We start from the raw sequence: 27,817 nt of genomic DNA on the forward strand, positions 1-27,817 counted from the left end.
AACCAGAGAGCAACAGTTTAATGAATACTCCAAAAGGAAAATGACTGTTTGCTGCAGTGGCAGAAAATGAGCATTTCTGTTTGCAATGATTAACTGTAAAACCTTTACCTTTAAGCAAGTAAATAGTATTTTCTTTTTGCAGGTGGAAAAAAATCAGGAATTTTTTGAAAGCTATAGTGGGATTTGTAGCCTGAGATGATCTGCAAGAACAGGCACATGAGGAGCTCTGAGCAAGATCAGACTTCTTTCTCTGAGGACAATCTCAGAGCTATGATGAAATAAATTATATTGACAGCAGTATTTTACTGTGAAGCTTCACCCATGCTGCTGCTGCTTTAGAGATTTGATAAATTGTTACATATAGAGAAAAAAAGAGAATTACACAAGTGAACCAAAATTGTCTTGTCATTGTAATTAAAACTTGGGCCATACCTGCCAAAAAGTAGCAAGTTCAACAAAAGGCTGAGGCAAGATGAAAACTATGTATGCATCTGTGGCAAATTCGTCTAGTACTTGTGGCTACAGCTCTTTCGGGAAAGCAACAGATGTTTGTGAAACAATATTTTCAAATTTTTATTTTGACACAATGAAATTTCAAATTCAGTCTACATTTTTCAGAGTCAGACCAAAGGTACTAAGGTTCTGACACCAAAGCTAAACATTTCATTTTGTGGTAAAGTAATATTATTTGGATTTTTGGGTTTGTCTGATTTTGTTTGCTGAGCTCTACCATCTAGTACAGCTGTAGACAGTGTAGAAAGGGCAATCAGTTGTTTGGGTTTAGACTGCTTTTAACGGGGGGCTGCAGAGGAGCTTAGAACGGTAGTCAGAAAATCTAAAATGAAAAGTTAGGAGATGGCATGTCTCCTCCAGGCAACAAACCTTGGAAAAGCTGACAATAATTTGTCTTCTGTGAATGCAGTGCTGCAGTCACTGACACATCTCTGCGCATAATTCAGAATTGAAATGTAGATTAATCACAGCATACAGCTGACAAATGAAGCACAAAAAGCCTTTGTAGTTTAGCTTTATTAATTCATTAGTGTTGGTCTTGCTTGTAACAGTCAAACACAAAAGAAAAATGTGTCAGAACTAGAGGACATTTCCAGAGAATCTTAAGTATTTTAAAATACTCTCAGATTATTTTGGACTAAAAACAAGGTTAAATGAAATAGATAAGACAGGAGGAGGATGAGGCCTTAAAGAACTAGCTTAACAAACGTTACTTATTTTAAGCACGTCCTTGGAAGCAAGTGCATTCCGAACATCTCCGCACTTGGTGATTGCATGAAATCCAGAAAAGGAAATTGCCCAGAAATTGAAGTAGAACTGGCAATGCTGTTTTCATTAAGCCTGATGGATGCATTGTAGAAAAGTGGCCAAGGAAGATGAAGGGCAAAAAGCAAATGAACTCGGAAAGAATTGGAGTCCAGCACGCTCATCTAGTATTAGTAATGAAGATTGTTTTGTGACATCTATATATAACATAGATCTGCAATACAAAACTGCAGATTCAGAAAAGCCAGCTTGTAATCTGTAATAGAGGTTGAAGATAAATTTTCCATCAGCTCAATTGATTTCTCATCCACTTGTTCTAACTTACCATTAAGTAATCTATTCCATTCTAACACTAAAGATTATGTGCCCAGTCTTCAAATCGATAGAAATTTACTAGATCACATTTTAAAAAAAAAAAAAGATGGCTCTCATAATCATTAGGAAATGCATCCAGAAGATGTCTGTTCCCTCACAACTGAAACAACAGTAAATTAGACCTAAGACAGCAGAGCAGGAATCTCTCGGTACTGGTGTTTTTTGACTGTGTCACTGTGGAAGGATAAAAGCTGCCAAAGTAGAACCTCAGGACAAACTTGGCAAAATCGGTTTAGTGCAATTCACTGTTTCAAATTTATTCTTATGTGAAGCAGGATTTCTTTGATATGATGTGATAGCTCCCTGAGTAGAACATCAGAAAAACTCCTTGAGCAGGATTGTGCTGAAGAACATAATGTTGATCTGAAGTCTACTGTTAATATTTTAGATAAGAAAGAAAACTGCATAAGTCTTTCCTTGGAAATAATAGTAGACTTGAATTATCATTTCCATGTAGTAGTATTGCAAATCTGGTATTTTTGTCTCCATTTTTATCTACTCTGTACTATGAAAATATTTAAGCAATTGCTTGAATGCTATTGTTAGCAGTAACACTATGTGTCATACTTAATTGGCAATGTTGTGACTACTACTCAGTTCATGGATAACATGCAGTAATATCTTTGGGAAATAAGCATGTGCCCAAGCTATTCAAAGCTGTAAGGAAAGATGTTTGTTGGATTTCTAAAAAGTAGATTTTTAAGTTCCTACTAGATGAAAAAATCATTAAGATTTGTAAGGACAGGGGTCTATATTACACTATTTTGGGTAACTGTATAGAAAGACAGAACCAAAATTTCAGATGCTTTCCAGATCCAAATATGAATAAGTGTCTCAAATTTGGATACTTGTGCAGAAGGTTCTGGTTCCTAGGCTTTGAAAAAGAACTGGAAATACCACAGGATCCAGCTCACTCTTGGTTTCAGTCAAGATCTAAAAAACACATGAAAAGTCATATTATGCTTTTGTATTGAGTTTGTTTCTGGTCCTTCCCGGACTGCGGAATAGTGGAGGCATATACAGGGGGTTTTTTGTCCTAAAGTGTCCCTTTGGCTAGTTCAGATTAGCTGCCCCGGCTGTGCTCCCTCCCAGCTTCTTGCACACCTGCTTGCTGGCAGAGCACGGGAGACTGCAAAGTCCTTGGCTTAAGATAAGCGCTACTCAGCAACAACTAAAACATCAGCGTGTTATCAACATCATTCTCACACTAAATCCAAAACACAGCGCTGTACCAGCTACTAAAAAGAAAGTTAACTCTGTCCCAGCCGAAACCAGGACAAGTTTGTATTAGAAAGTATTCTTCTGCATTAGGATTATGTAAGGTCATATAGTACTTCCCAGTGGAGAGTCCCACTCTCTGGTCTGGATCCTTTCTGACACTGTTAAAGTGACCGGTAATGGCTTTGAGCTTCCAAAATGGTTGAAAGTTCAGCAACACTTTGTCTCAGCTATGCACAGTTAGAAGATGTCCCATTTTTGTCACAGGAGATCTCTACGCTTACCCTGTCTTGGTTGCCAGTGAAGAAACCAAATACAGTGCAAGAGATGAAGGTGTCCCACCTGCAGAGATGCTGTCTTCAGATTGAGTGTATACAATCTGATACTAATGATCTGCTGACCATTTTCTAATATCCTCAGTTGGCTCTAGAATAAGGGTTTTGTAGGATCAGACTGTTAAAGATCATTTGATTCTTGCTGATTACGAGATTCTTAGCCCTACTAATATTTCTTGAATTAAGCTCAGAGTCCTCTGGGAGCTTTGCCATGACCTCAATAGGAGTTTGAATTCAAAAGGTCAGAGGCAAATAATACGTAATTCAGTTCACAAGAAACGTGCCAAAATTTCTCCTAAATATTCTGTAACTAAGGTGTGTTCTAATAATCAGCAAATATCTATGCTTTTGGAAAGGACTTATTTCAGAGAATCCTTTTGAACTAATGCGTATTTCATTATTTTAAAACTGTAGATTATTGAGTCTCTAGGCATTTGGCTTTTTTTCTCTTTATGCATCAGAGGTACTTTAAGTAGCCTAGTAGCTGTATGCTATGACTTACAGTATTTCTAGATTGTGGTCAATATGCTCTTTCTTTGTTGACTTAAAATGTATTGTATATTCCATACTGCAAAGCTGACAGGCATGAAGGCAAGCTATGTTTTGTAAAACTGAATAGTATAAAAAAAAAAAAGTATCTGAAGTTGTCTTCCAAGTACTTTTGGAGAGAGAGTTTTACAATCTATACACATTCAGAAGTAGCCAGTGGTTTTAGGAGTTAGACTTGTGGTATGGTAGCTGGTCAACAGGCTGTAAGTGTGTGCTCTTCAGAGTTAATGGCCAGCTTGATGCAGTCCATTTGTTGGACTTTTCCAACAAACTCCCCACTTCCAAATCTCTCTTACTGTTACATTCCCCACTGCCAAGTTATGCATGGTTTTTACCATGAAACTGACTGACTTATCTCACAGGAGTTTTCACCAAAGGGTATCTTTATTGTTTAGTGGTACAAGATGCACCATTCTGCACTGATTTTTATAATTCAGTGTGTGAATATTTTAGATTTGTCTGTGAAAGCTCCATATAAGGTATTTTCATACAGGAAAAATAAATAGTAGAAGTTGTGTGTTTCTTTCACTTCTTTGATGGTAGTGCTTATTCAGAAGCAGTCATATTATTTACTGCAGCTGCTTCTGAGCACTTTCTTTAAAGATGCTGGGAAGGTGGTGTTGTTTCTAAAGAAAACTAGTTTAGCCAAAACGGTCTTACACTTTAATTGGACTTAAACGGCAAGAGAATTTAAAAAAAAAAAAGTTATTAACGTAAGATACCAAAAATATGCTTCAAGTGTGATGCGTCAAGTAAAAATTGTGCTGAGGTGTCAAGATACTTGCTACACTTTGCCTATAAGATGCTTTGATTTAATTGGCAGCTGCAAAACAAAGGCAGCTCAAGAGCCCCATCCATCTCACCCACTCGCCTTTTCTAGCTGCCTCTGTTGAGGAAATTTATTGAATAATTTGTTACCATGTTTATCAATCTTTGACTTGCATCTTGAGTGCATCTGTAGCTCGTCAAAGTTCCCTGGATTAAATTACCAGTGAGACACTTGCAATTAACTTCAACAGCACAAGCCTTCACTTGTTTCCCACTGACCACAGTTGCAAGCATGCAGTCCTTTTCCCAGAAGAGAGGAACTACTCTCTGTTTGGGTCAGGACCAAATGAGAGACACGTAATAATTTTAATATATGGGAAATAACTTTGATTCTGTCTGTCTAAAGACTTTATGTGGTTTGTAAAGCAATTAAGTAGGACTTAGGACACTCTTCTCCCAGACAAAAATAGGACAGAAAATAAATATACTGTATTACTCTGAAAATTAGTGCTCTTGCCAGGTTTGAGAGGTTTCATTTTATTATTGGTACTGTGCCTATGCGATTTTGGGTGAAAATGTACGATGGATAGTGATGTACTAGGCCCGCACGTAAAATATTTCTCTTCAGATATGAAGTGGTTAGAAAAATGGGAGTCATTCAGCAATAAGTTTACAAAATATATCAAACTGCTTATATGGATTGGGATGTTTCCAGTTTTCTGAAGCACAGGTGGGACTTTGTGCTGGGAATAGCGCATGTATATTCTTTCTGGATCATACAGAGCTTTTAGCATCTATTTTATAAATTTGCAATGCCAGACCAGACATACTTTATATAATATAAGGTGCGTTTAACGTTGGGTAGACTAAAACTGAACCTGTACATAAATGACCTATCAAAACCTACATGTGAGGAACATGAGGATAAATAAATTGAAAACTCTTTATTTTACCTTGCACGGTGTTGCTAATTGTTGTAGAAGTTGCTCAGATAGGTATCATTTACATAGTTCTACGAAATTGTTGCTTTCCTTACCCATCCACCAAATTCAAATCCAAACTAATGGTTTGTTCCAAAATTTCACAGTAAGTTTTCCCTGTAAATATTCTGCTCCCCAGAATTGTTTCCCTTGAAAACTGTCTAGCACCTTCACAGTAGATGTTCAACGACAATTTATTAGATCTTAAGTCATTCACTCACGCTAAACACTCATCTACAAAATTCAGGCTTTTTTCTTTGCATGTGTGAAAATGTTTATATTAGTATTCAATGCTAAGCTATTGATTTTACTTTCAGTTAATTATTACCTTTATTGCAAGTACTTGAATCTTGTACTGGCATTTTTTTCTGTCAATATTCAGAAGTATTTAAGTAAGCTGAATAAAACAGAGACTTTTTCTCTTCGTATTTTGGAGTATCTTTAAATGATGCTGTCTGACGTAACAATTCCACGTGTGTAATGTTGGCAATACCTGACACGTTAACATGAATGCACTGTAAATTACGTATCTTATAGAGGCAGTTGCCATTTGTTCCTATTTAATTGCTTACTTTCTTTTTGTCCTTTTTGTTGTATTATGTTATAATAATAATGAGATAAATGAAGATGTGATATGAACCTCTGCCCTGTAACTCAAGCTGAATGTATTTTTACATCGAGTTTATGTGAACTTTAATTTTCACAAGCAAATGTTTTGGACTTTTCCCAGAATTAAGACTTAGGAAAATGCCACAAGAAGAGGCTTTTCTTGCATAATGTGAACTTACTATGAAATGAAAAGTTCTGGAAGTCCTGAAATGTTTTTCTGCTGTACGTTTAATGAGTCTTGTTACTAATTTAGGTACTTAAAAATATCTGGAAAACTAGTTTTGTTCAAACTTAACTTGGTAACTGGAAGTATATTAGGATTTTTCATAAGAGTTATTTCTCGAATCTCTGCAGTGGATCTGTACATATAATATTCTTTTACTGACTCACCATTACTTCAGTGTGACTGACTCATGACATTTTCTTTTCATCAGGGCAGTTATTTTCACACATACAGTTAATGACAGAGAGTGAGCTACTTTATTGTTCAGGTTAATATTTATGATATTGCAGGTGAATCATCATAAGATGGCCAAATTCCAGCTATTTACTTTGTTTTCAGAGTTGAGAAGGGCTAGAAAGACTTTCTGGTCAGTTTTAACCAAGTGGGACCCTGAGTCATTAAAGATCAGACAATAATTCTGGAAACAGGGGGACTACAGAGGAGCAGAAAATTAATCAGGCAGTTACCTTATGTCTAATAGTATGCGTATTAGCTGCTGTCATGGGAATGAGAGCACTTTTTTGAAAACTGTCCTCAGGGGATATGCAATGGTATCAACTTTTTCCAAGTTCCTCTCCATCTGCTTGAGCAGCACTAGGCACTTAATCTAAGGTAGGAGAGTTTTGAGCAGAAAAGCAAATGGTTTTACTTGAATTGTATCCACACTCTGATTTTTTAAAGGAGGGAAGGGGGTTGGTGGTAATACTGTAAATGAGATGCTGTAGTTCTAATAAGGAAATAATCTATTTGAAAAAGTTGAGTGAAACTTTTAAAAACTGGAACACCAAAACTTACCTTACCTGTTCACTTAGCTGTAGCTGAAGGGAAAGGAGAAAGAGGAGTGACCGATTTATGCCAGAACAACTGGGTTAGTAAATGGTAAGGAGCAGTGCGTTTTTTCCTGTGTAAGATTCTTAATTTACTGTTACATACTTAAAAGTTTTATAGAAGGTTTTGATGCAGGCTGGATGATGTTTTTCACAATAATAATAATAATGGGGTCTTTTTACTTGTAGCCTACCTTTGACATGTACTAACTTCACCTCTTCGTGTATTTTCTAGTTCTGAACGTTACAAACTTTTTTGTAGGTTTTTTTTTTTTTTTTTTTTAAATTCACCGGAGAGTATGAAGTAGTTGCTAGCATTCAGGAGCTGAAGCATGTTGTGAGCTAGAATCAAGAAAGCTGGCAAGATTGAAAAACACAAGGAAAGGGAACTATAGTAATGGAATTATCTTTAAAGTAGTGGAGGGATGGATTTTTTAATTTTCTGATTGCAGTGATGTAGTTTAAATTAGGATTACAAAAGCTACTCTTATAAACCATCAAACATCAACATCTAACTGGAAATACTGACCTTAAAAGTGGATGTGAGTTCATCGTTTACAGAACTTCACTCCGTTGCACCACTGCATCAACTACCTTTGATTTAACTTATCTTTCACTATTTTTTTTCCAAATTGTAGGGGAGGCTGTATAGAATTGTTAAACAGGAAGACAAGAGCTGCAAAACATCTTTAAAAGGAGAGCTGTAAGCTGAACTGTAGAAAATTAATTAATACACTTCAGATACTTGAAATACAAATCTTAATGTATGGCCTGTTGAGTTTTTGCCATAGAATTGTAGCCCAAGCAGAAGTGTTGATCAGAGTTTGTATCCTGAAATACTCCATATCTCTAGTGCAAAACATTACTGAAGGCCACTGTAAACAACACAGTTTTAGTTAAGAAGTTGATCCCAGGATGAAAGATAGATGAAGTCAGCTACAGACCATATGAGGAATTCCTCATGAGGAATTAACGGTAAAGCTTTTCGTAATCTTTCATGCTTTGGCTAAAAATATTAGCACCATAAAAATTCTTCAGGGGGCAGAGTTGAGGTGGTAGCTGCAGACTGATCAAAACGTAAGAGGCACATTTTCCCTTTTTATGGGGAGGCCTCTTTCAGACCTTTCATATGATGGATTTGAAATGAAAGTTTAATGGACTCTCAGTTTCTCAGACAGCCATCTTTCTATAGCTTCATTATTAACAACAATTTGATCTTAGCCAGCTCTCTCTATTTTTTCTGAGCTCTTGATAATTCATTTATTTTATTTGTTTAGCAGAAATATAAGAAAAAATACTGAGATCATAAAGTTAAGGAAGTGTTCCATACTAAAAAACAATGTAAAACCAGTCTCCAATAAATTTTGCAGAAGCGTTTACTCCAGTTGTTTGAATTAAAATGTAACAAGTGTAAATAGCATGTAAATAGTGTGAATGGATTTCATATTTAACCTGTATCCAATAGTATGTGAGCTGTAATTTTTCCTCCCAGCACTATATGAGTAATGATGATGCCATTTTCATGGCTGATGTATAAAATATTTTTCAACTAGTGTTCACAGTATAGAGGCTGTTTTGTTAATGTGTCAGAAAATGAGACCTGGGAAGCAAGTGGATGTATGATAGCTTTTGGGAAAATAAACATGTGGCATTAAGTAAAATAAAATTTCAAAATGTGTTAATACATTTTTACAGGGTCTGATCCAGAGCCATTAATGTTAAATTTTTTACTTCAGTTGCAAGCCAGATGTACCAGGTTCTTGATTATGCCAGCTATTTTAGTGCTCTGTTGGGAATGATACAGACTAACTTTGCTTTCCTTCAGAAGTCCAAAAAGGTGGGAAGTTCTCCACTGTGACTCATGCCTTCCGAGTTTATGTGGGTGCAGCTCTGTCTAGCCACTCAAATCCGCCAAGTATTTTGCATAAGGAGAAGTAAAAGTCTGAAACTTCACCCATCAAGGCTCTTTACAGGGACAAGTGGTCCAGGGGCAGTCCTGTGGGTTTCCTTGAAAGTAAAGACTGTCAACAATATGGGCTTCTTTCTCATAGGTTCAGAACTGGTGGTAGCCAACTGCTTTAATCCTTAACCTTCCTACATCTTACATTTTGTCTAGAACGATGAAAAAAAATTTTTTCTTTACAGTGTAGAAAGAAGAGAATGCAATAATATAAGGTCTTTTAAATTAATTTATCTACTTTTATACCGATTCTGTTCAGTTACTACCTTATTTTCCTTTTAATGAAAAACAGATTCGGTCCTGTTAAAAATTTTTCTTGCACAAACTGGGATACTAATAATAAAGACTAAACTAAATTATATTTTAAATTTGCAAATTGCACATGTGTTCTCATATCATTTGTTACACCACTTTGAAAAAGCACCTTGCTGAGTCCTTAGCCTCTCTAGAGGTGTGACTGTATCGGTTTAGTGCAGGGATGATTAATAAAGCTCATACAACTGCAAGTCAAATCTATTATTAGTAGTTAGATAATATATTAGTATTGCATACCTCTGTTTCTGCATGTATTATAAGGCAAACTAATGCAAGCTGACTTGAAATCACAAACATAACTGAAAATTCTAGTTGGTTGATGCTTGAAGACTGATAAAGTCACCCACTTGGTCTAATGAACCATTGCTTTTTCATTAACAAATAACAATGATAAAGACTTACAAGAGACATAACTACATGATGGTATCTAAGCACTATTTACAAAATTTATCAAAAAACCACAATGAAGTCATCATCTATAAAAAATTCTGTCAATATTAAGTAAATTAAAAATAGTTAGTCAGCAGCAACCACTGCTGACAACCCATGTCAGCAATTTGCTGACAACCCGTAGGGGAGAAAGACTTTGAATCTTGCAACTTAACAAGGCAGGGACACTGACAGTGTCACTGTCCCTTCACCCAGTATGTTCTGTTCTGAGTTCTTCTGTGCTGGATTGTCTTAAAGCTAGGATATCAGCTCAGTTTTCTAGTAGAGTTGCAGAACTTGCTCTGTGGATCCAAGGTAGTGATATGTCCAGTTCCCTGTATTTTGTAGTGACCAACAGTAAGGTGTGTCATAAGGTATTGTAAGAATATGCAGTTGGCAAATAAAAAAAAAATCTGCTCGAGTTATTATTGTATATTATTAGCCTAATATACATAGGATATTATGAAGTTCAAACTTTAAATATCAGGATGTTTCTTTGCAGCTATTTCCTTTTATTAGTTAAAAAAACCAAAACAACCTACCAGTCCAATCCTTTCTTGAATCTTATTAAAGTGCTCCCCTCAACAACTTCTTGTTGGATTGAAGCTGATAGGCCTACAAACACACATTGTGTGAAAAGTATTCTTTTTGAATTTACAAATCTTTTTTCATTCCTTTCCCTTATTTATTTTGTTTTGAATTGGAATAATTGATTTTTAATCCATATGTCTATATTTGTCTGCATCTTTATCTGTAACTATGGAACTTTCTCAATACAGAAGGTTTTCTTTCAACAAGGGGATACTCGGAGAAGAGTAATGAAGTGATTGACATGGTTTCTGAAATGTGCCAATAGTATTGCACTTAAAATCACTGATTTATATAAAAGAACAATGATATTTGCAGTGTGGTTCTCTATTGCTGTCTTTTTTTATCTTAACATAATGCACCTTTACATTGGCATTTTGTGACCGTTTCTCACCACACGGTCACACTGATGTTCTTCACCGAGAGGCCTGCAGCAAAAGCAGAAAGACTGCTTCTGTTGATTAATTCAGTTAATTTCTGTTGATTAATTCAGTTAATTCAGATGTGTGGAATATGTAAGAACAATTTTAAGTTTCTTCTCTGATGTGTATTACTTTGGAATTAATGGCATAAATTTAATTTCCCATCATTTAGGCCATGCATGTAGGCTTTTAAAGTTTTTCCCAGCAGCATAAATAGTTGTGTATAATGCTGAGAGCATTTTAACTGAATACCACAGTTGTTGTGACAGGACAAAGAAGAAATAGTCTCTGGAATAACTGGGTCCTCGACCTTAAATTTTTATAAGTTCAAAGTTTGTACCTTGAATTTGCATTAAAAAGTAAATTGCCAAGCAATATACAGCCAAGGATATTAGTAAACTTTGTTGTCTGTTTTAAATTCTGTATTTAAAAGCAAATTTATTTGTAATAAAATTGAAAATCTTTGAGTAGAGCCTTTAGGGAAAGGGTCACGTCTTTCCTGTGTACTTAAACAATGTCTGATGTGGTTTCAGCCTCAAGATATTACTATATTTTAAAATACATAACTGTAATGTTGCATAAAATTATGCACATGTATGTGGCAGGAGTTTCTGACCTTAAGGACTTAAAATTATAGTCACATAGACAGATAAAGGAAGTAGGAACAAGAAGGAACAGAGACACCTAGAAATCCGTGACTTGCCCATGATGACAAAGGGAATGCACTGCACAACTGGATATTGAATCCATATTTTATCCTTCCCTGGCTAGTATCTGATTTGCAAAGTCACTTTTCCTTACGCAAGAGATCATACTGGCATTTTCAGAGTGTTTGTAACTCCAAACAGTGCTGCAGATCGGGGCTCTGCAGATGTTCTGGCAAAAAAATCGTGTTCTGAAAAGGAAATGGAGGGAGTAGCCAAATGGCTTCATGAAGAATAACTGGAATATTTGGCAACCCAGGATATTCACGTGTCCCTAAATTGTTTGGTGCTTCTGCATTGTATAATGTACTGATTTTCTGTATCTGCCTCTGTGTTTTGTTCTGTCTAAATCACGAAATAGTCAATTCAATGGGAAGGAAGTGGAGGAAAACCACTGCCTCGGCAACCGTGGGTGTTCATCGTATGCCGCTGGCTGGCTGAGAGTCACATGACAACCTATGAGAAACTGTTGAAAAAGGTTTCCAAGCTATCTTTGATTTTTCTCTCTTTTCTTGCAGTATAAACATACCAAGCGTTTGGACAAAGTTTTCTAAGCTTGGCTTTTTTTTGCACAACTACTAATATAACTGTTCTTTTCAACAGCCACACAGCTTTGTCCCCTGGCATCAGAGAGCACCTAACAGTGTAATGCACCTTTGGGGATTTGATTGGGCACCAGTATGTGAAGGTGATTTCCTCTGATCAAAGTCCTTGTGTTTCTGTCCCCATCCTCTACAGCGTTGCGGAGTCGATCAGGACGGTCCATCATCAATGGAAACTGGGCAATTGATCGACCTGGGAGATACGAAGGTGGTGGGACAATGTTCACTTATAAACGCCCAAATGAAATCTCCAGCACTGCAGGAGAGTCGTTTTTAGCTGATGGTCCAACAAATGAAGTCCTTGATGTCTATGTAAGTTTCTTGTATTTAGATTAATCTTCCTGATGGAAAATTCATGCAACACTAACATGCAACACCAACATTGCATTCAGTACGAATACTTTGTTACTGTTTTGTTCCTTTAATTTTGAAACAGTATTTTTGATATTTTACTGTTGCTTGCTGTTGCTCCCATCTTGCTCCAGATCATAGGAAATCTAAAGAACGATGAAGCCTTTTTCTCTCAGGCTTTACTGATCCAGTAAAATGAATTTTACTTGTTCAGTAAAATAGAGATAAAGCATACAAATGTCTGGGGTTTTTTTGTGAACTGGATTTTCTCCGGATACTTTTCTACTCAAGCAAATTTGGTGTAGTTTAATTTTAAAGTGAACTGAAGCAAAGACCTAAATCAGACAAGGCCTCTCACAGAGTTTTCTTTAAAAGAAACATCTCAGTTTTCTTTAAAAGAAACATAAGTCCAAAAAACTATAGAATGTGGAATTTGAAGGAGGGCAGTTTTAATACTAAGCTGTGCTAGGAGACCATAGGTAATAGCCATTTGAGAAAGGAAGAGAGAAGACAAATTGTGGCTAAGAGGGGGGAATCAGATTGAAAAAGCTGTTTACTTCAGATGGGACAGGTTTTTACTGCATTATATTGAAATAAAAAATATAACAGATTGATTACAACTTATTCGAAGATAAATGGTGTTCTGAGATTATATACTTTCACATGGTAAAATCCATTCATTGGAAAAACTAGATTAACTGGTGATATGGTTGTTTCATCCAGCTACGGCTTTTTTGCCCTTAAGTGCAATATGGGGTGGAAAAGTGAGTGTGCTGGGTTGTTTCATAGAAAAATGAATAGTAAGTACCTGATTACTCAGCTGGGAAGAGTTAGATGTTGGCAAAGTTATTCCCTGTCTGCTATATGGTGTCTTAATAAAGCAATGTAATGATTATGCAAACATTACTTCTTTTTGGATAATTTCTGATTGATTGCAGTGTAAGACTGGCAAAAGCCTGGAAGATTAAACAGTTGGGCTCCTAGATTCTGCAATGCAAACTCCATGTTTTTAAAATATACGTGGTGTTGTGTAGTTATAGGATGCTCTGAGCTGAGGTTTGGTCATAAGTTTTTATTGTCAGCTGATTGATGCCTAATACAGAATGACCCGGAGAGAAAAGGATCAGGAAATGGATTAAACAGATATTTCCAAAGTAATACCATAAAAAAATCTTAAGCTTAAATTTATCATATTTAATGTTTTAGTTTAGGCTTAGTCTCTTTTTTTTTTTTTGCTTTTGCAATGAATATAAGAAAGCTGGCATGATGGGCATAGCTTTATCAGTTTTGCTCTGTGGGTGTTACTATGGCTTGCCACATCTAATTTGACTGGACTCTTATCTGAGATGTTTCTTGTAGATATGAGGAATACTACAATTCTTTGTAAGCTGATAGTTTAGTGTCTTTTTCAATATAGTGTGGGAAGATAAAAAAGGATAGTGCTAGATGAAAGAAAATCAATCATCAGTATGACACAGCCTCTCTTATGGATTTGAAATTTGTAGCCACACAGATAAAGATGTCTTTTTTCAGACTTTGTCTTGCAGTTCCTGAATCATGTAATTCTCTTTTCATCCATACTCACGATCTTTATCCTCGGTGTAGAAAAATGAAGACATTTGCAGATGGGAACTCCAAATGGCTTTCTGTTCCTTTTTCCTGAGATCATGCTGTCTTTCTTCCACTCTAAAAATGTAGAGGAAAAAGCTGTCTAAGTTACAGCAGGTTATAATTAGCAAGATAAAAAGCCATGCAAGTTTTGTCCAAGCGTGAAGTATACATTGCTACAAAGACTTAGGTCCACTAACTCAAAGCAATATTGTATAATTCCAAGTATTTTGCTGCAGGAAAGCTGTGACAAGATATTCATAGGGACTTCATCAGATAGGGACTTCATCAGTTAGGGTCTTTATACATGTGCCTGTCAGTTGTTTTGAGAAATGTGATGGAAAAACCATGGGTACCATTGGAAAGCTGTCCCTGGAAACATCTTAAGAACAGGGTCCTGGTTCTGGAAGGTTGGGGGTACTCTTCCGCTGAAGTCAGCTTCACAGTGCTCAGTTCTCTCAGGACCAAACACAAAGAGGGTGTATTTTTTGGATGACAAAGTGACATGGGAAGGACCAAGCCTTACAAAAAATATTACAGGCAATGCATTATTAGATGGTTCAGAAAAGTGAATGATCTCTGAGGGACAGGGTTTAGAGGAACAGCTATTATATTTGGCAAGGAAAAAGTTATTTTGACGCAAGGAAAAACAAAGGTCTGAATGCCTAGTTGGTGTTAAGTGGTGTGACAAATTTAGTGAAACCTTGAAGCGTAAGTGTACTCTGCTGGGTCATAAAGCCATTGGCATAGCATGACTTTGTTCTTTTCAGCCCATGGTTTGTCAGAACCAAAGAGCTAGTGCAAGCTCTGGTGTTTGTTTGGTTTGCTTTTTTTAAAAAAGGTACTTTAAGTTACAGTGTAATCTGAGGCTTTTGTGAGACCAATCCCCACAAAGAGTTCAGGACTTCTAAAGCAGCAGTGCCAGTAGAAGCAGTACTGAAGCAATCAAAGCTAAATTAGTGAAATTAGCAGCTGATGGCATCCCTGCTTTTGTAGTGTGAGTATGCTCAGGCTCTCAGCAGCAGCAACATAATACAAGCCAGTTGGGTATGGAGTGTGCTGCTAACAGTGTTAAAAAGCTTTCATAAAGTCATATGTTGCTCAGGTCTTATTATGCCTAACTGCTTAAACAAGCACACAAGAAGTGACACTGACTTTCAGAGGCGTGCTCATGTCAGCTCACATGGGCTTGCGCAGCAGCGTTCTGAAACCACTCAGCTTCATTTTCACATTTAAAGGAGAAAAGGTTATGGTTCCCACCTGTGTTCCATAAAGAACACTTTGATAGAGTTGTTGTGGCTAGCTGTTAAGCAGTGGGAGTCTGTCCGCACTTACATTACATCTTCATTCAGTTGAAAATTAACATGGAAGGATGCAGGAGGGTTGCACGGGTGCTCTTCAGCTGCTGTAACAAGTGTGGGCCTTTGTAATCTTTTCAGTTGATCTTTATTGAGCAATGCTTATGGTGAGAGCAGCATAATGTTAGTAATTTTAGCTAGTTGATTGTTGAGTCTCCGTTGAGTGGTGCAGAGGTAGCTGCACAGTGATGAAAGGACAGTTTGATTTATGAGATGGTACATGCAGAGTAAGATGTATGTGCTGCCTGCATGTGCTCTGTTCAAGTACAACTGACAAACCTTAAAAAAGGCAGTTGGTTAGATTTGTAGATTGGAATCTGTGGTATCTATTTTTCTCTGCTTTGTTTCTTCCTTGCTTATGTTTCCTCAGGCATCTGTCAAGCTCTTTCTATCTGAGAATGTTTTGGTGACCTTAGGGCTGTCTCTTGTGCTGCTGAGGCCTGGCGTGAGCCTCTGCTGCCCATGCTGGCGAGAGGCTCGGCTCTGGCTGGTGCAGCCCGCAGCTGCACCTTGGCCCTGAGCATGTCAGTTTTACATTTTTCAAAGAAGTTTTAGAGAAACATTTCTCTGCCATCACAAGTTAGCTCAGTTTGCAAACATAGTAACCTGTATTTTCTTATTTTTTCGAGAAACAAATAGCTTTTTTTGCATTTTTGAGGGACAGTCATTAACCATTGTTTCTATCCTGACCAATGATAGATAATGTTGCGTAGTTGATCAGTTCAAGTACATATTTAAGCATTAGTAATATAACAGTGGAAGAAGTGAATATATGGCTGTTTTTCTTTTTAGATGATACATCAGCAGCCTAACCCAGGTATACATTATGAGTATATCATTCCAGGAGACAATGTCATTAGCCCTCAGTTGCTTGCTCACAGGAGGCCAGGTAAAATGCTGCTATTTCCTATTGTTAAACACGTTTTGTTACCCAATAAGCTAATGGAGAAATTCATACCATTAAATTCAGTGTAAATGCTGCCACTGATGTGGGAGAGGCCCAGAATTTCACCCTACATTGTTGAAAGAGAAGTCTGCATAGATTTGGTAACCTCAGTGAATTAATACTGGCAGGGTTTATTTATACTGTAGCAGGGAATCTGGTCACATATTTCTACTTCCAGTAACAATTTTGTTGTTAAAATGTTAACCATGGCTTTGCATGAGCTGGAGTGTTGTAACCATGTCTCAGAAATTAAATAGAACATGATTTTTCTCTTCAGAGTCTGAGATAATTTAAAACAATCCTTCGCAGTTTCTCTTTCCTCTCCCAACTGGAGAGGATCAAACACAAAACTGTTGCCTTCCCAAGCTAGAACCTGGACAGCTTGTGCTCCTGAGCTGTGGATATGTGCTGTGTGTACTGGTAGGAAATTCTGAAGGACAGTAGAAAATTTGCAGGCGAGTTTGGTCCTACTTTTAATGTTCTTGACTTGCCTTGACAAATTTGTAAGTGTGTTTGCAGTCTGTTTGTAATGAGGAGCAGCTGTGTTGTGACATGGGGAGGCACAGAATACAGAGCATGGTACAAAAAAAAAGCTTTGGGAAATTTTGACACTGGGTGCATTAACTCTACAGTGTGTTTGGAGATCCTTCAGGTTTTAATGTATTTGCTGGCTGAGACTTGGTTATCTTAGTTTAAAACAACACAGTCTTTGCAGGACACTATTAGGAGGTCTCTGCATAGCAGTTTAAAGCTGCTTTCAAGTTTAATGATGCTCCAGTTGTGATTTATTAATGGATGAAAACGTAGACTGATATTTGCAAGTGACGCTCGTTATTTTACTTTTTTGTTATTGTCCATCATCAGGGGAGCCCTTGAATGGTCAGTTAGGAATGCCAGAAAGTACAAATCAAGAGGATGAGGATTTGCATAGGGAGACAGACACTCTCACTGGACAGTCAGCTGGAACTTTTCCAGTTATTCAGCCAGGAAGATTTCCTTCTCATCAGCCAGAAAACCAGGTGCCTGCTGTGCAACCACCAAGACAAAACCGAGAACACAACTGGAAACAGATTGGAAAAACTGAGTGCACTACTACATGCGGGAAAGGTAAGTGCTTCATACACCATGCACAGAAAACAGATGACACACGGGAGGGTTCCAGTGTGGGAGAGGAGAAGCACGGAGGGAAGAAGCAGTGTGACTGTTCAGCAGCTCTTGTATGCACAAAGCATTGCTGGACCTGGTGTTTTCTGTTATCTTACAAGCAAAAGACACGTCAGTACTATTATGCATGCTTATATTTAAATCAGTAGAAACAACAAAATTAAAAATATGAAATACAAAGTATGTAAATTAAAAGGGAATATATGGCATTTGCCTCTGAAAGGAAATAGTTCAGGATTTTGTGGCAAGCTGCTCTCTCTCACACCCTTGATAACACAGCTGCTTTCCTCAACATTCTTTGGCATTCTTTATCCTTCCATTCGGCCTCTCCAGCCTTGTCAGATACTCCCTCAGTGCTTTTTGTGTCTTTGTCAACAGTTTTCTGATCTTTATGGGAAGGTTTCACAGGGATTCCATCAGCCATATTTCGCCTCTTTGGATGTTGCTGGAACAGCAATAATGTGACTTCAGAAAACTGAGGTTTTCATAGGGGAGAAGTGGGAAGGAAGAAGGACAGAAAAGGACTGGTAATTAGTGGGCTTTTGGGATGTGATGGATACACTACTTTGAGCTTGTCAGATTAATCTTTGCCATAAGATGTTCACAGTGACCACAGATTCAATAATGCATAGCACAAGCAATTATTTGGAAGAATAAGTTTTTGTGATAGTAAAAGTGAAATCTTTTGCACTATACATAGCCACCCATCACCATACCTAAAAAATCGCAGAGCTTTGAAACAAAGATGTACCAGTGAGGGAACTCAGCTGACTGTCACCAGTTCATATACGTTGAGAACATTTGCTTCCTAATTAGTTTGACACTTTGCGAATTTGGTCCAAGGCCAGATGAGTGTCCATGTTATAGCTACAGATAGAGCTAAAAATATCCAGCAATATTGATACCAGTCAAAATTGCTTCCCAGTATATTGAGAAAACTTTTTTACTTGGAGAAATTACTGCAAAAGTGTTAGAGCTAAAATACAGCCTATAAAAGTCAGAAGACTTTTTGAAGTCAGCCTTTTTGTGGAGAAAAGGAGGGAATGTAAACCAGAATTATTTTTGTTGGTATTTAAATCCACTATGTGTCTTTAATACAAGTCATATGGGCAGAATCGTTAATTGCGCCTGATTATTGTTTAGCCACAATCAGTGAGTATCACCTGCTGAGTGTCTACATTATCATATACCTGGTGAATTTTAGTATCCAAATCAGGTAATTTATGATGCAGTTGCAGGAACGCATCAGGGTAAATGTATTCTTCCTTTACATCATAGAAGTCTTGGGTTTATTTCCTGTGGATCTTAGGGACATTTGAACATAGTTCTTGCCGTTTCTTCAGCGATCTAGTAGCTGTTGGCAGTGGTATTAATGAAATCTCAGTCAAAATGATGATAGCAAAATTGTAGGAAAACAGAATTCAAAGGATATCTTTCAGCGTCCTATACAGCTTAAATTTACTGTGTGAAATTTAACGAGAACTGTCAAAAATGAGTCTCTCTTTTCCCGTTATTTGGAGAATGTGTATGTGTTCTGATTGAGTTAAATTCAAAAGAAACTGGACCTTGAGAGCAGGATCCTGACACTGTTGAGGCTGTATGAACATTCCGTGTGATTTTGGTGTGAGAAGCCTGTGTGAATCTCTGATTCCCCTAAGGCATTTCAAGTCAAACTAAGTTATATAGGCTGATAAAAAATGGAGTGAAAAAATCAGAAAGAAATTCTGTACTATTTAAGGCTTTGTTTTCATTTTGTATGATTCAATATAGGACACTTTCTTCTTTTCTCTTTTTTCTATGTTTTCCTTTTTTCTGCTACTGTATTTCTTCATGCAGAAATGTAGATGATACATGGTCTTTAATTTCTTGTCTTTTTCAAAATGAACCTGTCAAAGCTAAATAACTTTAGGAAATTTTAAGTTGGAAGAAAAAAGAAAGAAAAACTATTTTTGTGCTACCTAAGGAAAAAGGGAGGGTAAATTAACAGTTTTGATGAAAAGCTGTGAGATTTCAAAGCACTTTTCAGTAAAAATTTGGCTTGGAAAAAAAAAAACCCTATTATCATTTTTTTAAAAAGTGAAAATGCTTCCCATGAGAACTGCCACCAATTCGTCCCACATTTCCATTTAAGATGGCTGAGCAAATAGATCTGTTAGAATTTGGACAGTGTGAAAACTGCTACTGCATGCTGTCAGGTAAGTGAAGTAGCACATCATCCCTCTCTGTTCTCCAGAGGGAAGAGGGCTGGTGCGCACTGCAAATTCCTCCAGTCCTGGAGCCGCAGGAACTTTGTCCAAATTTTGTCTGAAAGATCTTACAGGAGGAGTACCTCACTTCATCTTCTTTGAGCACAGCCTGTGCCTTAAAACTGTTATCTACACCTTGGAAATTACTTGGGATGTGTAATTTGTTATCAGTCATGGCATCATGTTTGTTACTTTTTTAAAGAAGAATTAGAAAGGAGGTTAAAGAGTGCAAACTGCTGATATTTTCCTTAGCTTTCAGAAAATATAATAGCTTTTTCTGAAGTATTAGTGTAAGTTAGCTGGTGAGATACAAAGCCTTACTTTGATAGAATTAAATTCTTAAACAAATATAACTTAGTGGGAATTGTAATTTTAAATTTTCTATCCTGAAATTGAAGTGTGCCAGCCAACAGTTACCATCAACTACACTACACTACAGCCACCCTTATGTTATTTAAAGTCATAAAGTCATAATTTAGAATTACTACAGATCTCTGGTGCAGTATTTTTTTGAATACATGGCTGAATGTATTGATCTCCTTTCTTTCTATTTCTTGATCACAAGTGTAAGTTACCTGTTGGTTGCATGACAAAGGAAATTGATTTCAGTAAACCCAGGATGAGATGTTTGAATTGTTAATTACAAAATATGACAAAATATGATAATACAATTTAAAAAATTATTCAGCAGTTACCATTAAATCTATAGAGGTTTTGAGCTCCAGGAGGTAAAAAATGTGGAGCTAATTAACCACAGATCTCAGACAAAGACTGCAAGTTCAAGTGGATAATTAGAAATGGAAAGCTGGAGAAAACTGATCTTCAATCCAGTGGCCTAAGACTTATAGTGTCAATAATCTTGCGAATCAGTGTCACTGACAGTGCAGGCTTTAGTAGACCCACATTTGAGGTACATAAGCTTTAACTGTTACAACCTAGGCCTTTTCTACACTCTTTTTAGACACAAATACCAGCAAAAGATGCAGCTGAGTTTTCTGTGCAAATTGCCTAGGTCTTCTAGGCAAGATGGGACTTCTTTTTGCCTTTGACTCAGAGGCATGGCAGTATGGTTTTTGTAAATGTGCAGGCAGACATTTTGATCTAAGGAAAAGAGAAGTCTGTTTTGCAGAAAGATGAAGCTATTGTACTGATAACTTGTGCCCTGCTTCTTCCTATCTTGCCAGTAACATAGAAAAAAACCACTTTTCTGTAATCTTTCTGATGCTTGGTCTAGAGAGACTGTTGTATAGGGTGCATTCCTGAGATAGAGTGGTAGCTTCCCTAGATAAACGTAGGTGTTTCAGACAAGAGCAGCGTGAGCGTGAGCAATACGAGTTCTGTTGAAAAAGTGCTTGCTTAAACCACCTGAATTTTGTTTTTTATCTCATTCTACTTCTGATTGCAAACACTGAGAACACAGATAGACATTTGTGACTATCTTCAGGTTGTACGCTATAGTTCCCCAAATTTTGAAGTATATTGTTAAGGTCGGTCAGTGTAGTTTTACTTTAAAAATACAGCCTTATTCAGAATGATTACATATCATGCATGCATTTCAAAGGCAAAATGACAAACATGAAATCTGAGAAGGAAAGCATTCCAGGAAAAGGAGGAAAGCATTCCAGGAAAAGTTTGTGGGAAGAAGTGTAAGCTCTGTATCTGCTTGTCTGTTTGAATAGCATTCCACTTGTGCTTATTTCATTCTGTGGAAGAAAGTTAGGTCTAAGCTAAGCAAAATGTTTCTTCTTCAGTTCAGAGTTTATTTTCCTGTTCGTAGTTTCTTTCTCTGCATAGTTGAGCATCTGCACTAATAAGGCTTCAATACCAATAAATAATTAGTCATTTGAAGTTAGTTGTTGTAGGATAGCCTAAAACAACTAAAATCACCCAATTTTTAAGTCAGTGGGTCTAGCGTCAAGTGATTGAACTGGCAGTTGTGGGTTGTACCTTGATCGCTTCTCTTTGGCTGAGCCCTGTTTCTCTTTTAACCAAATGGCTCCTATTACCATGGAGGTGTCCTGTGCCATTGCTGTACCACAGCCAGAGGAGGGGTTGCTGCCACTTTACATGATACAAACATGGCAGAGGGAGAGCAGACTTTCCTACTACTTTCTAAAAAGAACTAAAAAGAAAATTTTTCCTAGTCTTTCCTTTGCTGTTTACATACTTGCAGAGTTGCCTTTCACATCCCTTGCCAGATTCAACTCCACGTGGGCCTTGCCTTTCTTAACCCCATCCCTGCACAATCAGACAGCATCTCTGTACTCCTCCGGGATCACCTGCTCCTGCTTACACCTCTTGTACTTCCTTTTTATGTCTAAGCTTAGTTTGGAACTCCTTGCTTATCCATGCAGGCCTCCTGCCACCTTTGCTTGGTTTCCTACTTGTCAAGACGGACCTTTCTTGAGCTTGGAAGAGGTGGTCTTTGAATATCAACCAGCTCTCCTGGACTCCTCTTCTCTCTAGAGCTTTATCCCATGGGATTCTTCCAAGCAGATCTCTGAAGAGGTTTGGGTCTGCTCTTCTGAAATTCAGGGTTGTGGTCCTGCTTTTTGCCCTGCTCCCTCCTCTTAGAATCCTGAACTCTACCATGTCATGGTCACTGCAGCCAAAGCTGCCCCTGATTTTCACATCCCTGACTTTTTCTTCCTCGTTTTTATGTATCAGGTCTAGCAGAGCACCTTTCCTGGTTGGCTCCTTGATCACCTGTGTCAGGAAACTTGTTAATGTACTCCAACTTTTCACTTACCAAATACAAGTAGGCATGTTAGGACCTTGCTCTTTGTCGTCATTGTGGTAGTCAATTTGCAGTAGTAATAGAAGTAGAGTTCTGTCTTTCTGCTCTAGCATGAAAATTATTTAAAGACCGAGCATTAAATATGGAGAGTAGTAATTTTTAGTGAGTCTAGTCTACAGTAATGCTTAACCTGTAAGCTTTATCTTATGAATCTTTTAAAAAACCAGGTAAAGTGGGTAATATTCTCATGTGTTTACTCACCATGTAACTCTAAAGTAAGGAGGCTCAGTCTCTTTCCAGAAGCACAACAGAATGACTGCTAAATTTTTCTTCCTCTCAAGCCTGTGTTGTGGCCACTTGGCTGCATTTATTTAAATTGCCTGAATACTTAATGTTTGTACTCTCTGCACTATAAAGATCTCATGCAGACCAAGGAGCATGTTTTCTCAGCCTTTCCTACAATGCCATGTTGTACTTTCTATGTATTAAGGACTTCCCTTAATACTACAATGTAAACAGTACAACATTCAGCTCTCACATTTGGAAATTTTGGATAAAATCTTATTCTGTATTTCCTGTTGTTAAGTTACGCTTTTCCTTTCTGCATCAGTGTTGGATGCTACTGTTATGACTGCAGAGTCTTTTGCAATGCATCACCTAATTTTCTTCTTCATTTCAGGGTCACAGTACCCAGTTTTCCACTGCGTCAACAGAATCACTCACGAGGAGGTATCTGAGAGTTACTGTGACAGCAGCACCAAACCCATTCCAGAAGAGGAGGCCTGCAACCTCTTCCCGTGTCCAGCTTTGTAAGATATTACAATTTAAGTCAAGTGAAATAAGCTAATGTCGCTGAGGTTTTGCACGTGAAAAAGGTTATTCTAAGTAGGAAACTAGTTTGAGCTTCTAAGTACTATGCACTAGTGTCATAAAGTGTAGTGGATATTTTTTCCTTAGTTGTTGATGGCCTTCTTCCCCTTCACAGGGAGCAATAACATTCAGAGAGGACAAAAGGGAAGTTGGCAGCAAGTGAGTGTAGTAATTTCTCAAAATTTGTGTGATTGTTCAGGCATGCACACTATACATAGTCTCTCTATGGGTACTTTTTTTTTCAGGTGACAGGCTTCTGCATATACTTGTGTAAAGAAGAGGCTCTGTAGGTTATATCACTCCACATTGGATCAGTGTGCTGTGGTGCACAGAGTGCAGTGGGTGCAGTGAACCCACCTGTTCATTCCATGGTGTCATATTTAAAGATGGGGCTGATAGTGCTCACAACAGCCCCCTCATAAACATCACCTCTCTTTCCTGGAATTCAGTAGTTCTTCAACTCAAAGACTGGATTCTGAAGTGGTAGTCCTTGTTTCCAGCACACTAATACAACCAGCTTAGGTGTGATTGCCTTCTGAAAAGGCACTTGCTATCAGGAGACTGTGACTTACAATTGGCTAAGCAACTTCTTTTAAATAGTCAAGGGAAAAAAAAAAGGTCAATTCAGCCAGGGTGTATACCAGGAAGAGAAAAGGGTTAAACCCAGTTGCCATTATAGCAACTTTATTTCAGGTCAGCAGCTGTATTTTCCGTCTCTCTTGTGGTTACATTCTTCAGTTCTCTTCTGAGCAGCAAGTGTCCACTCCTTATCCCACAAAGTTTCTAATGGTGTAAGTGCTGTTACCGTGTTAGAGATGCCTGACAAGCAATTTCCTAGTGCATATTAGATACTCAGGAACTTCTGAAGCTGTTTACTTGAAGATGTCTTCTCTCACAAAGCATTTTTCTCACCTTTTTCTTTCTAACAACTCATTAATTCAGCTTCATTTGTTTACACAGGATAATATCAAGAATATACACAAAGCTATGTAAATATTTATTAAAAAGAATACAGAGATTTCGCTTGCTCTCCACAAGAGTTCTGAAATAAAATGTGTGAACAGTTCGTATACTTCCCTTATTTGTATATGTCTTCATGCTTGAAATGAAAACTGCAAGGGGAAAATGACATGTTTACACAAAGGGATTAAATAAATACAGTGAAATCTTGGAATGAGAAGAATATATCTAGGGATTTTTTTAATCTCTAAAATTAAATGTATTTATTCATTGCTTATCATTTGCTATTTCAGTTTTACTGATGAATGAATGCCTGGATGCATTACGTGATTTTTGTGGTATTGTCTTTTTTTAGAGCCTTTGCTGCAGAAAAATTTTATGCAAAACTCCTTAAATTTTGGGGAAGTGTCGTTAGAGCAATAATTTATATTATAGCTAGATTCTTTAAAAATCCCCAGCCATTAGTGGCTTAATTAATGTTTGTAATATGTCTTGAAACTGTAAATTGTGCAATCTGTATGTGTGCTTATTATTATCAATCACTAAAGGTAGATTGGGTACAAGTATACAACGTTGTCTTCATAAAGGATTAAGTTATGCATGCAGAGGCTTAAGTGTTATTTTATAAGATTCTGTACCAGCATCAGAATCGTGTCATTCAAGTTCTGTTAAGATTAGTATTAGAGAAATATTTACTGAAAAAATACATCCTCTTTTTTTTTTTTTTTTCTCTTTAGCTGGGATATAGGGGAGTGGTCTGAGTGCAGCAAAACATGTGGCCTTGGTATGCAGCATCGACAGATCTTATGCCGGCAAATGTATGCCAATCGTACCTTGACAGTTCAGCAATACCGCTGTCATCACCTGGAGAAACCAGAGACAACCAGCACTTGCCAGCTGAAGATCTGCAGTGAATGGCAGATTAGGACAGAGTGGACCTCAGTAAGTATGATTGATTAACGTGGGGCATAAAGCCTCAGAAAAAAATAAGAATTTTCTTCCAGGTATCACTAATCAAACATGAAACTTGTTTTTGTTTAAAACAGGGAAGTGGAATGTAAAAAGCCTTGGAAATATGTGAATCTTAGTTCAAGAAAACCCTGCTCAATTGTGACCATTAAAGTTTACTGTTCGTAACCAGAAAGAAGCTGCAGAAGAGCGATTGAATAGTACAAAACACAGATGTGTGTGTACAGAAGTACACAGGCTTTCTAAGCAATGCTTTTTTTAAAATACTCTATGAAGTAGAGTTGGGAGAGTCCTGATAGGTTTGCCTGTGGTGGCAAACTTATTGCTCTTTCTCATAGCACGTAGAGTTTAGTTCCAGGAGTTATTTAACCTTATGTATGTATTAAGGATAGAGTCAATAGTTGCTGTTACTCTAGTTGGTTTCAGGCTGTGCGAAGACTTTCAGATAAATGTGGACGGTACAGTTTTGAGCTTCAGTTTCTGTGCTGCTTACAAAAGGTTTGGCCAACCTGACAACCATCCTAGATACTTTCACGGCCATTGTGTGAAAGAGAAAATATCCTGGTGTATTAGGTATAGTGATAAATCTCTTTCAGTTAGCCATGAAACAAAGCAAAAAAATTTTAGAGTTGCTGAATTATGTGAGTGGATAGACCGTGAAAAATTCCAGCTTAAACCCTGAACCTAAACCTTCTTTTTCCTTTCTACTGAAGTGCTTCCTTGCTCCTAATTCCCCCAGCCTGTGCTGTAATGCATGTTGCAGCACGCAGTGTGTTGTGCATGGGCTAGCTGCACTGGCAGTAGCAGCACAGCTTTCCATCCACGCAGTCACAGTAGGCTAAAGAGTCATGCAGCAGACTTTGTGTGGCTTTATAGTGGGTCTTCCCCCACAGTAAAGCCTGTGTGAGTTAGCGCTCTCAGTTGCTGCATTTCTGAGGCCGATGGTGGCATTGTTAACTTCCTAGTCATGAAGTATCTGTGATATGTTGATATATTCCTGACAAAAAAAATTAGAAATAGCTAGACATCCATCTGGACTTAAAGGACAGTAAAATTGATATTAAAGGTAAAGTTTTGATTATTTTATTGTGTTGATGATGAGAAAGGGGAGCTGGTTTTGTGTGTTGTTGCGTTTTGAGAAGTATTTCAGTGTATAGAGCCTTTAGAGGTTTACTGCATATGGGGAATCAAGCTAAACAAATGCTTTAGAAATTGTAGCTGGTTGAATATAAGTGTAATTCCAATAAAATTCTGTGATTCATTTCCTCTTGGAAGTAAAATTAAAGTTCTTGGCATGAGGAAGATCTGTCATAAAGAAAGGAGTTTGCAAACTGATTTCAGTAGAGCATTTATTTGTGTTTGTGCTTACTGAAGTACAGTTAGGTTTTCACTGTGGAGACAGGTCTGTGGTAGCCCATCTTAAGGTTTTAATGGGCTTACCATTTTTTCTGACATACAAATGTCAAAAACTTTGATCTAAGTCTGATTAGAAAAAATGGCATTGTGGTAATTTTAAGTTTGGAGTCAGCAGACTAGACTTTGAGAATAACTCTGGACAAATGGCCCCCTTCATGACATAAGGAATGGGGTATTTGTTTTTATTAGTATTTTGCTATTTAATGACCTCACACATCTAGTCTGGGTTTTGGCCAGTGTTCTAGAGTGAACAGTTGAAGAAATAGCTGCAGTCTGAAGATGAAGTCTGTGAGGTATCTTGCTGTAGGGAATATATTTTACATGATAAATAACTTTGACATGTAAATATAGTAGACATGATTAAGCATTTGAAAGCAAGGAAAAACCAGTGAGGCTGCCTTTGGAAGCTCTGCGAGGTACCCTTGTATGCAGGTACTGCAGTCTTTAATCTTTGAATTCCCAGAGATTTTCCCCTTTAATTCTCGAGCGTTTACAGGACTCATCAAAACATTTCATGTGTACACAGCAGAAAATTATGTTCCCATCTTGCTTCATGATGTGGATGCTTCATGTCATGGGGCAGAGATATCAATAGCTGTCAGCGTGCTCTGAGGTTGAAGAAAAGAGAGCAGGTTCTCCTGCTTTTACTTCTAAGAGGGATTCAGAAGTTGTGTTTCTTTGCGTTTCTCTTGCTTCGTGTCTGCTTACAGATCAAGATGAAAATTATGCAGAATATGTCAGCCTGCTATTCAGATACCAGCAGTTCATTTTGATAAGGTGCAGCATGGCCTGTTGAAGACAGGGTTTAATTTTATGTTTTCCAAATGTATCTGCATAGTATACTGTAGAATACTACAGACTGAGAATATGACTTAAAACTAGTAATGCGTTTTTATTCCCTATTCCTAGCAATCCAGTTCTATAGCTTCTGTGGATGTCTTAGCAGGAATGAATGAGCTGTACGTTCCCAGCTCCCTGATAAACCACTGCAATTCTTACATAGGGACCTG

At 37.4% G+C, this 27,817-nt stretch overlaps 1 protein-coding gene across 3 annotated transcripts in view; it reads left to right on the forward strand.

Moving 5' to 3' along the window:
* THSD4 (thrombospondin type 1 domain containing 4) overlaps positions 1–27,817 on the forward strand; it is a 333,781-nt gene that overhangs the window by 282,570 nt on the left and 23,394 nt on the right. For all 3 annotated transcript variants that reach the window (XM_050903083.1, XM_050903082.1, XM_050903084.1), the window contains 5 exons: positions 12,319–12,494; positions 16,292–16,388; positions 17,310–17,552; positions 23,272–23,401; positions 25,160–25,364. In XM_050903083.1, coding sequence (XP_050759040.1) covers positions 12,319–12,494; positions 16,292–16,388; positions 17,310–17,552; positions 23,272–23,401; positions 25,160–25,364 — 851 coding nt within the window. The remainder of the gene's footprint in view (positions 1–12,318; positions 12,495–16,291; positions 16,389–17,309; positions 17,553–23,271; positions 23,402–25,159; positions 25,365–27,817) is intronic.

This window comes from Gymnogyps californianus, chromosome 11, assembly GCF_018139145.2.
Source record: "Gymnogyps californianus isolate 813 chromosome 11, ASM1813914v2, whole genome shotgun sequence".
Taxonomy (NCBI): Eukaryota; Metazoa; Chordata; class Aves; order Accipitriformes; family Cathartidae; genus Gymnogyps; species Gymnogyps californianus.